Source organism: Megalops cyprinoides, chromosome 5 (genome assembly GCF_013368585.1).
Source record: "Megalops cyprinoides isolate fMegCyp1 chromosome 5, fMegCyp1.pri, whole genome shotgun sequence".
In the NCBI taxonomy this organism is placed as follows: domain Eukaryota; kingdom Metazoa; phylum Chordata; class Actinopteri; order Elopiformes; family Megalopidae; genus Megalops; species Megalops cyprinoides.
This window is the reverse complement of record NC_050587.1, coordinates 28,962,423-28,976,768: the sequence shown is the minus strand read 5'-3', so window position 1 is coordinate 28,976,768 and position 14,346 is coordinate 28,962,423. Positions and strand designations below refer to the sequence as shown.

The following is a 14,346-nucleotide window of genomic DNA, read 5'->3' as shown; positions in this document are numbered from 1 at the left end:
CCAGTTTTTATTGTCTTTTTCTCTCTTTCTCTCTGTCTCTCCTCTCTGTCTCTGTGTGTGTGTGTGTGTGTGTGTGTGTGTATATGTTTGTGTTTTTCTGTATTTCCATATCTCTCTCACATGCACACATGTACGCATACACACACACACACACACAACCTGTGAAATCCACAGCTCTTCCTCTGCACAGAAGCATGGGGTACTCCGACTTTGATCTGAAATGGAAAGCAAGAAACAAAAGGGTACCTAAAATGAGTAAATAGACACATAGTTAAGCTAGTAAATAAGCAATTTTAGAATAACTACTCAAGTAAATTATTGTACATAATCTGCTAGGCAGAACACAATGGCAACTCTTTGAAGGAACAAAAACAAATGACTTTTTTCCCCTCCCCCAACTTCCGTTCCCACCATCTCTGCAGTACTTGACCTACAAACACTTCCTGTTTTATCTCTTCCCTCACCCTTACATCAGCAAGGCAGGGGCTTATGGGTACAGTCAGACTCCTGTACAGTTATTCAATAAAACTCATACCAGAAGAGCCACTACAAGGACTGTGGTGTTACATTTATTCAGGCTCCCCTTCACAGAAAGACTGATGGCGGAGGCATTTTGCGTCAGCTGGTAAATCGCTTGTCCATTTGCACTCACCAGCTGGATCCAGCTTCTTCTGTCTGGGTAAAACAAAGCTTCAGTGGTGTAACCAGAGTGTAGTCAACCCTGATGTGTGTTTTTTAAAAGTGAAAGTGTTTGACCGATATCAAGAGAACAGAACGGTTCCTGACGTACGTTGTACACATATTGCCCTAGTGGAATGAAGTGGTGTTTTCACAGCTAAGATCTGCTGTTAACCGCGGAAAGTTCTGGGAACATTTGTTTGAGCATATAGTGTTTTTGTCTTCTAAGTGTACACCCCTCCCTGATGGTCTGTGTTTTTAAATTGGATCACATCAAACAAGCAATGAAATACTTCTATGTGTTTTATATACTTCTGATACTTGTGTGCAAAGCTATTGATTCATTTTTAGTTTGCACATTCATGTTTACAGATGGTGGAAAATGACAGGGAAGGGAACTTTTATAGTATTATCTCTAATAGAATCACACAAAGAAGGTGGTATTTCTCGTCTGACTGCTCACCCACCCTTGGTATTTCACTCTTTTGGAAGGTAAATGCAGTCATGCCACTATATTGTAGCTGACAAGCTGTCGTTTTAAGTGGTTGACATCCAATGAACAGTTTACAGTTAAAGATATTGAAAAAGGAAAAAAAAAAAAACATTTATGCTGTTCAGTTATGGGGACAAAATCTGTTTTGCAGTGATGGGTAAAAAAGAGAACTCCTATCTACATGTTGCCACGCTTTCTGTTTGGTTATTTTGTCTGAATTTTTGTCTCCCTGTGTAAAAAGTTACCAGTTCTGTCAGTTGCACTGAGTTCCTGAAATCATTTTTGAAGCCAAACCCATTTTCATTTCAACTTTTCTCCTTTTTTTGTGTGTCTGTGTGGACGTATACCAAAAAACAGCTTTACAATGTAGCAATGCCATTTACAGACCTTAGGATTGCTGTTGTACAGTGTCAGGAAAGGCTTTTCAAATGTGTCCAGAGAGAAGAGACCAGCGAACACTGCTCATGTTTACAACTACCCCTAGGGCTTTAAAAGACTGTGTTCTTCTCTTTACCCCCCCCCCCCCCAATCAATGTGCGCATTCTGGAGTATCATAGTAATTTATGCTTTTTTTATTGTAGGGTTAATAGTTTTGTTTTGTTTTTTTTTTTGTTTTTTTTTTAAATTAAAACCGAGGGGAGGAGTAGAACACTGAGGACCGTTGTGTTTATGAGCAACTGGTGTTTCTCTCTCGAAGTACACACTCCGGAAGCTGTTTTGAAGGGATTCCAAATCCAGAAGTTCCCGGATTAAAACTTTGATGGAAGCACATCTGGACTCTATGGAACTCACTTTGAGAGACAAAAGTGGTTGACAATCTGTGTGATGTTTGTCATCTGGTTTGAGTAACTTTTTTTGTCAGAAAAGCCGAAAAAGAAACACCACACTGGAATGTCAAGGAGTTTTTTTTTTTTTTTTTTTTTTTAAATAAAGCCCTTTGGGGGAAAAGGTGTTGAGAAGTTTGCATACATTTCATGTTGTTTGTTCATTCCTTTTGTACAAGTAGCGTGACAAGTCGCAAAATTAACTTAATGGCTTCGGGGGCAACGTGGGGCTTGTGTGACATGCAGAATATTGTGGAATACAGGTGGATGCTGTCTGCAGAGATGGTTTGTTAACTTAAAAAGTAGCTAAACATCTCATGAATGATCAGTTGTAGGAACATGATTGCTCCCTGAGCATGATGACTTGTAAAACATCTTTTAACCTTTTTGCATCTTAAGTAAATCGTGGCTAGGCAGCATAAAACTCATCTGAAAAGTTCTCCCTGGACACCTCATAATGTAAGTAGTGTTTTTTTAAAAAAAAAAAAAAAAAACTGCCATTGTTTCTGTTAGTCTAATGTCTGAGATGGTTCCCCACAATACTCAAACATGGATACAGTTTTCTTTCAGGTAATGTTTGTTCAAACCTTCCAATAACCTTAAATAACCATTTAATTGGCTTAAATGGATTAGTACCATACCGGACCATACCTATAGCGCCCATTCAACTTTGTAGTTTGCACTCACTGGCCCATTACTCCAAATGATCACATGTGGCTTGTTTTCTGTATATAAACCAGGATATACTGTATCTCAGCCAGGGTAGTCTAGCTTTCTACCCATAAGATCTTTCCTTTGGTGAAAAGACAACGGTTTCAGCATGTGACTCTTATCTCAAGGGATGAGTCACCCAGATGATGTGTCTTGCAGTATTTGCATGAACATTTTTACAACTGCAAATTAATGTTACATTTATCACTGCCTGCTAATGATTTAACTCATAAAACAACACAAAATATAGAACATACAATATAATAAACATAATAAATGAAAATTCAATGACTCGTTTAACCTGAAAAATTGCACTGTATCAGAAGTGCAGGCTTTATTCATTTTACACTTAGATACTTACTTCTAGCAAGTAGATTCCTATTTACTTGCACAATTTTGAAGATGTTCCTTGCCCTCAAAGAACAACTTTAAAAACAATTCTTTGGCAGCTAATAATCACAAATTGCAGGAAACAAAAAATCTAGGTAAAAAAAGAGAAAAAATGGAAAGTAATGGGAGGAATGTTTGCCAAATAGTAAATCCACACTGGTCAACTCTTAACAAAATAGGGGGAATTAAGCACGGGCTATAATCTAGTCCCTGGGGCTGACTCGTGTATTGAGCAGCTCTACAATACACAAATCAGGAAAAGTTTCAACACATTGATGTATCCAGGCTCAGACGTGGGTTTGGCTGCCCAGCGAATGTCAATGCCTCCAGTAAACAGGTAAGTATGACATTTTTTTTTTCTGCATAGATTTTCTTTTTCCTGGGACAAACCATAGGTTGTAGATGATGATTGACAGCCAGGATGATGCCGGGGGTTTGCAGTGCCTCTGATGTCTCCTCCACCTCCAGGTCTGATAAAGTAGCAACCAGGCAGTCTGTTATATACATGTATTATGGTGTTATTGGTTGTCCGTGTTTTGTTTTTGTACGAGCTGCACAAATGTCATAACATAAACGGATCTGTGCCACTACAGAATATGAATAATATCTGAATTTGTAGAAGATGCAAGAAGCACTACAATTAAATCGCGCTAAATTGAATTTTGAAATGAAAAACATAAAGCCTTAGATTATCTTAAATCGGTGGTTCAGTACTTTGAAGGATAAGGGAATCTCGGTAACATAGTTTCACTTTCAAAATTATATTTAGGTTTGTAGGGGGAAGGGCTGCGTTTTTGTTCAAGGGTGGCATCTCTCTTCGCACATAGTCAACGCCGAATGTACGAGCTGTTACTGTCATGTATCCAAAGAGGAAATCCCCACAAAGTTTTGACAGCTAGACTTGTGGGCGGGGAAGTAGCCTACTTAAGTCTTTTCGGCACTGTAGTCAGGGTACCAGTTGCAGAGTGTTATTTGAGTATGCTGTAGTTTTCTTTGATGCTGTGTCTACCGCAAAGAACCAAGGAGGAATTATAAAATAGGCCTAACGTGTGATATGTACTTACCGTGCCAAATTACAGATTAACAGGAAGAGGTAAAACGGTCCGTTGTCTAACAGAAGTTGTCTAGCTATTGCTATTAGTCTACTAGCACATCTGCAGCCATGCGGGATATGTTTTCAAGCAATGCTGTGACAAATTCAACACAGCTTTTCGAAAATGGGAGTAAAGTAAGTATAGAGTGATTAAAATATAAGTAAACAAGTCAAAAACTGACACTTTTTCCAAGAATGTGTTTAAATCGTCTGTGCTACTCGTGGTCACATGTTGGTAGACACCTTGTTTTACCCTCATATTTGCTGTCTTTTATATTCTTTCAGTAAATGACCGTGAATATTGGTAGCCATGGAGAAATCATTTATGTTAAAGTGCTATATGTTTCTGGGTTGAAAAACGTGGTATTCAGTCTTAAATATGAAACGAGATTACATGTTAGCAGCAGCCAGACGATAGCGATACAGCAGGCTTATCATCTTATCGTGCGAGGACTAGCACAGTGTTCTTGATGTAAATAGCAATTCATTTATGATTTAGATTTACATCCTGCTCTTATTATTTAATTCACTAATACTTCTCAAAGTTGGAAGGTGCATTGATATAGCTCCACTTGGAAAATTTCTTGCCTATTATTAGTTGCTTAAAGTTCATTTTGCCACGCATTAAAATAGTATGATGAAAATATATGTTTACAGTAGAAGTTTTCAATATCAAGTAATACATGTATTTTTTTTTCTTGACATGATGTGTCATAAGTTTCTGTGGATTCAGCTGGTCATGGCATTTCTAAGGTAAGTTAAATAGAAAATAAAACACTTAATTTCACTATAATGAAAGGTTATTTAGAGAAGATTGGCACTGAGTTCTTTGTTTTTTTATTTTTTCTTTCCAGCATTGTGGGATCAGGCTCCATTGTTGTATTTACTGCTTTCCATAATTTGCTTGGCACTTCTGAGGTATGTATTGGTAGTGTTTCTAACTCTGTTGATGAAATTAGTTGTACCTTGAATTAAACTATGTTTTAGTCATCATTTACACATTATTCACATTTCATTGTCCCAAATCATTGATTTGCATTGGGCTTTCAGAAGTGTCAAGATAGCTGGCTAGGCGCTGCCAGATATGCAAACCAGCGCCATCAGTATAATTAGAATCGGTGTGTTCCTCCTCAGAAACCTCAACATCTGCATGCTGGCTCTGCTAGCTTTATGAATATTCATTCTCAGCATGATAGGGTTTGTGTTCCCGCTGATGTTCATAGGATACAAACTGAAGACATTTACTTTGCTGAGCTGCTGTATGACAAGTAGGTTTACTACTATGCTTCCACAGCAATCTGCAATCATGGGGAACCTTGCAGTACTCTCCCAAAAAAAAACAGAAAAACAATTGTTCTTTGAGTATCAGTACTAGAAACACTATATAGTCTATACTATACTATAAGTCATTTGGATTTCCCTGTTTTTGGTCACTGAACATTCTAAGGTCCAGTATTTTACGAGGGGAGCGTTGATTGAACGCGTTTCTTCCTCTGTCAGGTCCGAGCCCTGTTTTTCTTGAGCGTGACGGACCTGCTGCTTTGCTTTACCTGGCTCGTTGGAGCTGTGCTGTTTAAGGAGACCTGTGACAACCATACCACCTGTTACAACCTGCATGCCGTCGAACAGGTCAGTTGCTTCGCATGGATACTTTTAGCATTTGATGACAATTCATGTAGTTCTATACCTGAACATCTTCTTCTCCACCATAATGAAATTAAGTTCTGTACACACCCTGACATATCCTACCTTATTTTATATTTTATTGTGCCACTTAGGCCATTGTAACACATTCTCCTGATCTCATTTCAAGGTAAAGAGGCTTTCTTGATCTAGCAGCTCTGTTTTGGTTCAAGGTTTCATGGTACTGTAATTCAGGAACAAGCGGAATCCTGCACCACTTGCATGTTTCACATGTACACAGGGCCTTGTATAACCAGTGGTATCTTGCATTGTGTTTAATTTGATGTTACGTGGGTCAGCGAGCGAGCGAGTTTCGAACCAAGGTTCTTACTGCTCGCTGCCAACCCCTTACAGCCAGCGTCGTTGTCAGTTGAGCTAAAGGCAAATTGCTCTTAGCCTGTCGGCAACAACACTACTTAACCAGGTCTCGGGGGAGTGACGTAGCCGCTGCAACCACTCGGCTACCTTCTACCCGCTACCTAAGGCTTTACGCAGGACTCACACGAGCTAATCACTTCAGCTCTGCTACACTTGCCCTTATCACGAGTTCATTCTTTGATGCATTCCAGTGCTTTGTTGCTTGTTTGCACATGTTATCACATCTGTCTTTGATGTGAACCCAGTAGATATCAGAATCAGTGAGACAGAGAAGAATACTCTGATATTTTCACTTTACTCTGTTTTTTTATGGTGGGGTTGGTGTTTTTTTCTTTTGTTGTGTTGTGTGTCTTAGGGTATGAGCCTTACCTTGTGAGTGTGAGACAGAGCGTCACCTTCTGTGGTGATGTTTTATTGCTGGGGGGTGGTGTTTGGAGGTGAAGAGTATGCAGCCAAATACAGGAGGATGTGACTTAATACAATTAGGGGAAGAAGAGCCTTCATTTGTTTGTGGACGAAAAATATGATGACTTTATGATGATTTTAGAGTGAATGATCAGACCTGGAAAGCGGCACACATATGCTCACCATGTAGGTCTGGGTCTATGTACTGTTCAGCAATGGCACTGATTTCATAACAGAAAATATTTATGACATCAGGAAACCACAGTTAGGATGACATAGAGAGAGAAGGATACAGATGGTAGTCATGTTTAACGTCACTGTTGTTAACGTTTTGCCTGTTCTCTGCAGGCTGTTACTTGACAAATGCACAGTGTGCCTGTGTTAACTGCCATACAAACACACACTAAAAGGAGAACTCTGTCGAGTGTTCTACCTTTGTGAGTACTCAGTGTAGCAGCTCAGGTATGTATTCCCTTGCATATCTGGGCGTCATGCGGGAGTCTGATGCTTAGATTATGCAACAGGGAGTTAGACCTGTTCTGCTGACGTTGTCGTCCGCATAGCTACCAACACAGGAGGGTTGTGAGCCAGTTATCTAATAAAATAAGAGAACACTGAAGGCTAGCTACTGCCACCACCACCCGTTACCCTTGTTCCTGTCTTCAAATCTCCCCTTGCCTTTTTTGTCTAATTTTGTCTCTCATAATCTTTTGACATGCTGGCATAGACTGATACCAGGTGGACAGAGTGAAAGTTCTCATAGCCAGTTGCACAGAAAAGCTGCATATTGAAAATGAAGCTGAAACCAGGCGAAGGGCAGGTTGTTATCAGCAATTCTTTCATATGAAAAATGTGGCCCAGAAAAGAAAGCAGTTAAACCTGATGTATGCTCATTGAATTATCTGCTGAACTGCAGACGTGTGTTGCCTACTTAATCTTCAATATCAGCATTAACATGATGTGCTTCTGTGCTACAGGCTATCAGGTGGCTGGTCATTAGGGAGATATAGCCTGTTGAAATGGAGATAGTTGTCTTACTCTGGAAAAGTGGATCGGTTATGCATACTGTCTGCAATTCCTCCTACTGAATGTATGTTTTACAATCTTCTCATAGGCCAAAAATAAGGCAGAAGAGGTAAAATGGGAGATTCCAATAAAAAAGGGGAAGGGTAAATTGATAAAAACATAAGAAATAACAAAAGAAGAAAATAATGAAATGGACATAATTCCCTTTATGTTTATGTGTTCCTCCCATGTCAAGGGGAGTTACTCAGCTCTATTTTGATTTTGAAATTAACTGTCATAAGCAGAACACCTGTTCATTCTGTCATCATGCCCAGACCTCTGTACATCTGAGCTACATCCCAGCCACTAGCAGGGCATCAGGAGGAGATCAGCGTACAGAGGCAATGAGACGCTACCCCTTTTTCCTTCAGCTTCCTCTAATCACAGTCTAAACACTCCAAATAACGGTCATGTGTGTGTGTGTGTGATCGAGCCACAAACTTCAAAGAGACAAACCTCAGAGGGGAAGCTCTCCATTAACTTTCCAATTCCCTTTTCACTTCCAGATATTCTACATGTCGTCCTTTTTCTACACGCTGAACTACACGTGGGCTCTATACAAGAGCTTCAAGGAGTACCACAGGAGCATATCAGGTCATGCCATTCTGGTAGGTCCATGACTGGCAGTGATTTCACCTCTCTAAAGGCTGCAAAATAAAGAAAAAAAAGACTATGTGGCTGTTGTTCCACTCATTAACATGGCACACTTCCGGTCTCTTGCAGTTTGTGCGGAGGACATGCTCATTAAGCAAAATTGCCACACTCTTGTCATGGTAAGAGTCAATGGAGTGTATGACTTTTCCACTCAGTGAATTCAGGAAGCCTCTTTTTTTCCCGCTGTCCCACCTGTAGCACAGAATGACAGGTACATGAGTATATTAAGAACTTATCAGTAGATGTACAGCAGAAGAGGTTTTCTTTATTTATTTATTTTTTTACTATTTTCCACATTTTAGAATAATGGTAAATATATCAAATTATGAAATAATGAAAATAGAATCATGTAGAGACCAAAAAAAGGTGTTAAATCAAAACTGTCTTATATTTTAGATTTTTCAAACTAGCCAAGTGGTGGACAGTGGTGGCTTATGCCCTCTGTGATGTTCTGTTGTCCCCTCTCCCCCCCAGTGTTCTGCCCATGCTGCTCATGATGCCAGTCTTTGCTGTGGGGAACGTGGACCACTGTTACAGGAACCTCACCCAGTCCTATGAGTATGTTCATCTCTGTCTTATTGTTCAAAACGGCACAAGTTCTGTGTTTCGATCTACTCATATGACTGATAAAAAAAAAGGACAGCAAATCTTGTCAGGGGCCTTTAAATTATTTTTCTTAGCAAGACTCATTGAGACTATGTGTATCGTTTTATTGGATATTTTGTTTTATATGAGTATTATGAGGTGTCTCAACAAATGCGTAGATAAATTAAATAAAAAAATTAAAATAAATAAAAAAAAAAAATCATTCATAATGCCTGAAGTAATATTGGAAGTTGTTCATAATTAGATCAGTTGACTTTGCCTGGAAAGCCTGGCTGAAAGTGAATGTATGTGTAAGGCTTTGTTCTGTGTAGATCCAATGAGTCACGATTTAACTACCCTAACAGGCTGTTGGGATGGCACGCATGGGGTACTGTTGTCATTCCCAGTGTGGTGGTGTTTGCTGTGCAGGTGTCTTCTGCTGCACACCTGGGCCCTGTACTCCCCCTCAGGGCGCAGCTTGGAAACCCGCCCCTGTCACAGCATCCATGTCTATAGCATCTGCATCTTCCTGATCACCTTCATCTTGACCTTAGTGGGACTTTCGGTGAGTCACTGTAAACCGTCACCAGGACTTGAAAGAGAAGAGCTCCATTAAAACGAAGTGGGGCCTATTGTGCCTTTTGTCCCCCTGTCGAAGGGGGGCAGACCTGTTTTTGGTCTGCTGTCCTGGCTTCGTGGTGCTCTGTGTATGCTGGTTTTCATTTCAAATGCACTCTTTTTATCTGTTCTGTTTATTGAGGTGTTACTGAGTTGGCTATGACCGTATTGCACACCTGGAATGGTGCTACAAGTATATGCGTTCATTCTGTTGAAGTTCTGTGACTGTGTATCCCTTCATTAGATGAATAATGTAAACAGATACTCATTCAATTAGTATAAATCAATTTTAATCCCAATTAATCAAACAAACAATGAGGCATGCATTCTGTTTTCCCAGGTCCAGGAGAGGGAAACACTGTTTTATATTAGTTCAATATGAAATAATATCCAAAACTACACTCTGTTATGTACATCATAATGCCTGATTTACACAACAGTATGCAACAGAATAAAATAAATTGTCTCTATAGCTCCTCCCAGTGGTTTTGTCTGCCCAAGAAGACAACATTGAAATTAGTAGTGAAAGTATGCAGCGTGCTTCACCTAACCAAAATCAATGTCTTGGTATTGGTTCCATATCTCTACATGTTACTATGGCATACTGTGGGTTACAAGTAAGTAAAAAATGTAGACAATAATATTTTCTAATTGGTCTGATTCATTCTTTTATTGGAAACCTGTGTCTGAACACTGTGATTAATTTGGGAAGGAATACAGTGCTGTACAAAACTCTCTTCCTGTATGAATGAAAATAACTAGTCCCCTATGGTCCATGTCCTTATACCATAACAAAATATCCCCTCAATATAGCTCTTGTTTCTCTCAAAGTGTTTGTAAAAGCTGAATGCCACTGCCTCTGTAATTGTAATTGTAAGTGTAATTGTCCCTCGGTGTGTTCCTCTTAACCCCCAGGTGTTGATGGCAAAGGCGCGTTCCCTGTACAAACGCTGCATCGCATCCACTGGTGTCCTGGACGAAAGGGAGTGGGCTAACCTCCGGCTGCTGCTGGGGCAGATGCTGCTTTACCCCTCTGCCTTCATAGTCTGCTGGGGCCCAGGTACTGCTCCACCAAACCCCCTAGAACGCAATTCAGTTGGACTCCATTGCTGAACTCACATAGCCATAATCCCAGCTGAGATGTTTTTTTTTTTTCTCTCTATGTGTGCAGAGTATGTACAGAAGAATTTGAACACTGAAAAGAGATTGAACACTGTTCAAATTTTCAAATTAAATACGTCAGACAATAAAAAATTATTTTGCTTGAACTGACAATTCACATAAACATGCTCTCAGAAAAGCAGTATTGTATGGGGATGTATAATACTATACAAGGAGCTGCCTCTTAACCTTGAGGCTAATTCAAAGTGAGATTTAAAGTGATTTTAACGCTTGTGGCATGAATTAATAGCAACACATTGATTCACTGAACTGCTTGTACATACTGTACCATGCATCATTGCAAATAAACATTATATAGAAATAAATTTTTATTATAGATTTTTCAAGCTAGAATGATACATTTCTGCTATTAGCTAAATTATGTTGTTGACACTTCCATATTGGGGTAGTACAACTTACATAAAAGGGTACAAGCCACAATTTGTCAGTCATTTTCTGTTCTTATATACACATTTTTATTTTAATTAAACTTAGAATATGTGAATTTAACTTGTTTAAGAGTCCATAGAAAGCCATCACTTGACTATAACCTGCAGATGTTTGATCGTGAAGTAAATGTATTATGGTGAAGCACAATTACACAATACAGTGCCTGAATGTGAATCAATGGGAATGAAGCTGAATGTGCATGTAATCAGTAAAATGCATTTCATTTTAACATTTAAGTATTTGTATTGATACACGTTGTAGTATTTCTTCATGCTTAATTTTGAATGCAGTACTCAAATTCAATATCCTGGAAATAGTTAGGTCCCACATTTTATTTATTTATTTTTTTTATTTTAGCATGTGCAGTGTCATTGGATCCCCTTATACCAGATTATGTGTCATAAACACCTTTCATATAAATACAAGCTTCCCTTTACTGTGATCTCATTTTGAGTTTGACCCCAGTTTAATTTGTGCTTTTTCCATCCTGCCAATCAGCTTTCATACTTGCTGTTATGATCCTGTTCAACCTACAGGAAGTGGACACAATGTATGTTGTCCTTTACATCTTTCAGGTAAGCCACTTCCTCCCTTTTGACCCTACAAGTAGGTGTGAATGTGTAGTCGTGTGCATGTGATTGTGTACAGGCATCTGTTAAACATATAAATAATACGTGTGGAAAAATGGAGGTTTATATGATTTATATGAGGCAAGAGTGGTTACAGTCTCACTCAGCCTCTCATCTGTATTTGCGTATATGTGTGTTTGCAGGCCTTCACATGTGCCTCCCAGGGCTTGGCCAACTGCGTGGTATATGGATGGGCACAGCATCGCATCCGCTCAATGAATGCTATGGAGCAGAGAGACGCTGGTACCCAGACACCTCTGCTGCGCTCACAGAAGACAAGAAACTACACGACCTTTACTGAAACAGACTGAAGTGGATGAAGGTGGGAGAGGATGATGGAGTCCCTGTTCACCAGCCAGCACACTGTGTGCTGGGTTAGGGATTTCCCACGCACACACCTTTGCCTTACAACAGCTATACAGCAGTGATACCTGCTACACTATCCTGATCAATAAAAGGGAAAATCCTAGAAAAGTCCAGAGAAGGGAGAAGATACAAGGATTTGAAACAAACTGACAACCCAACTATTCTAGGAATTCACATTAGGTCTTTTTCACTGTAAATATATGTTCAGTAATGTTTCTCATAGATTCATTACTCCAAGCTGAAAAAAGACGAGCTGAAGAAAGACAGGTGGGTCAGGTCTAACCCGTAAGAGTTCAATTAAATGGGACACTTGTGCTTTCCCTGTTTCATGGTGGATTACTTACTCTAGTCTGTGCATGTCACAGTCTCAAGTCACTTTTATTCATGACATGGTAAACTTAAGAATAGCAGAGTTTGTGAAAGAATGTGATACTGGTTTGCATATTATAGTGTTCAATCCCTCTGTATCATGTATTTTTAGTTTTTTTATGTTCAATTCTTTTTAGTTTTACAATGTGGTTTACATATATGATGTTTATGATATAATTAAAGTGTATTTGTGGAATGATATAATTAGTCAGCCACACTTTCATGCATTGTATTGGTCATAAACATGAAAATAAACTGACATTTTACAATTGTGAAAATATATTTTATGAAATGTCATATCCGACCTACAAAAAACAATTTATGCTGGAACTTGGGTTTTGAAGTCTTCTAAAAGAAAATGGGCACAGCTATGCATAGAAACTTTTACAAGGTGTATATATATAAAAAAAAAAAAAAAAATCACAGTTTGCTTGTAAGAGTTTGGTTGTCAGTGGTGTTGAAGAGAAAGATGGTGCAGGTACAAGCACCTAAAAGTTACAGTTGCTTGGGAAAGAATAAAAAGGAATCAATCAAAACTATAGTATACAAAGTACACAAACCTGAGGATAAACAAAAGTATACTCAGGTAAACTTTTGCAGTGCCACCTACTTCTTTGGGGGTGTAGAGAAGCTGGCCTACACTTCTCTCATTAACGAGTTGAAAAGAACAAAAGGTTAAAACAAACAATAATTTATCTTAAAATACAATGAACAAAACAAAGGAATCCAGCCTACGCACCAAAAGCAGGGACACAATGAACTGTCCCTGTTCTCCAGCCACACCTTAATCAGGCTTCCATTAGTAGGGTGTGGCTCGTTACCCAATAGGCTGTTCCCTTACAAATTAACACAGGTGCACCCAGTTAACAATGATTGACAACAATTAACTAGCAATTGACAACAACTGCCATTTAGTCCAAGGAAGAGGTTGGTGAAGACTCTCCTTCACAGGGGGGAATAACACAGGACAGTGAGGAAGAACAGTCTGTGATATTGTCACAGATACTGTATATATTATTTACATTTACATTTATTTATTATACAGCCAGTCAGCATTATGTGCTTCACATAATTGTCTTATCCGTTTTGATGCTGTAAGCATTCTTGTTTGCTTGCTTGGTATGAAAAGGGTTGTGATCTAAAATACAGCATCCATAACCATCAAAGCAATGTAGACGTCATGCTGCTGTTACAAGTTTGGGTCTCTGGGACATGGCAATAAAAAGGAAGGAAAGGATAGCATAGCAGGGCATAATTTAGAATATCTGTAGAGCTGTTTCAGGAAGGCTGCCATGCCCAATCAACATGCCTTTCTCCAATCCTTCCGTTTTAGATCAGAAATGATACATTGAAATTGTGTTGTGTGTGATTTTATTTAAAAACATTGAAATTCAAAATTAATTATTTTAAGGTAACATTGGTTTTATGCAAGACAATATTTTAAAGAAAAAATTTTCTACTTGCACACATCACATTTAAATTCTCAGGAATTTCCTGAGGAACGACAATCCACAAGGAATGCCACAGGAAAAGTGGCCTTAATGTGCCTTAATTCAATTTAGGTGAAACCACACGAGTGATGAGTAAGAAGTTTCATTTTAATTAAGATTGTCTTGTTGAGTGTAACTGCAATGGGCCGTCACCTGTACATGTTTTTTTTTTCAGCCTTCAGAATGTAAAACACACGGCTATGAATATCCTTTCAATAAATTGTACCTGCATCTAGACGTAGCCCAACGAAAGAGAACAGTTCAATAACCCGGATGCAGATTATAGCGGAGTTTTGTGGGATTT

At 38.9% G+C, this 14,346-nt stretch overlaps 1 protein-coding gene across 1 annotated transcript; it reads left to right on the top strand.

Moving 5' to 3' along the window:
• The first annotated feature begins 4,068 nt into the window (after positions 1 to 4,068).
• LOC118778571 (transmembrane protein 116-like) lies at positions 4,069 to 12,333 on the top strand. The gene is made up of 11 exons (XM_036530184.1): positions 4,069 to 4,324; positions 4,908 to 4,942; positions 5,044 to 5,107; positions 5,690 to 5,818; positions 8,227 to 8,328; positions 8,444 to 8,493; positions 8,849 to 8,932; positions 9,389 to 9,524; positions 10,493 to 10,637; positions 11,687 to 11,763; positions 11,961 to 12,333. The coding sequence occupies exons 1-11, from the start codon at positions 4,259 to 4,261 to the stop codon at positions 12,126 to 12,128; spliced, it is 1,056 nt and encodes a 351-aa protein (XP_036386077.1). The 5' UTR covers positions 4,069 to 4,258; the 3' UTR covers positions 12,129 to 12,333.
• The last annotated feature ends 2,013 nt before the right edge of the window (positions 12,334 to 14,346 follow it).

What these genes read in the sequence shown, in the direction of transcription:
- LOC118778571 (XM_036530184.1), top strand. Translation starts at nt 4,259, where the DNA reads ATGCGGGATATGTTTTCAAGCAATGCTGTGACAAATTCAACACAGCTT. An exon ending in CTGGTCATGGCATTTCTAAG is followed by an intron (nt 4,943 to 5,043) that starts GTAAGTTAAATA and finishes TTTTCTTTCCAG; the next exon opens with CATTGTGGGATCAGGCTCCA. An exon ending in ACCTGCATGCCGTCGAACAG is followed by an intron (nt 5,819 to 8,226) that starts GTCAGTTGCTTC and finishes TTTCACTTCCAG; the next exon opens with ATATTCTACATGTCGTCCTT.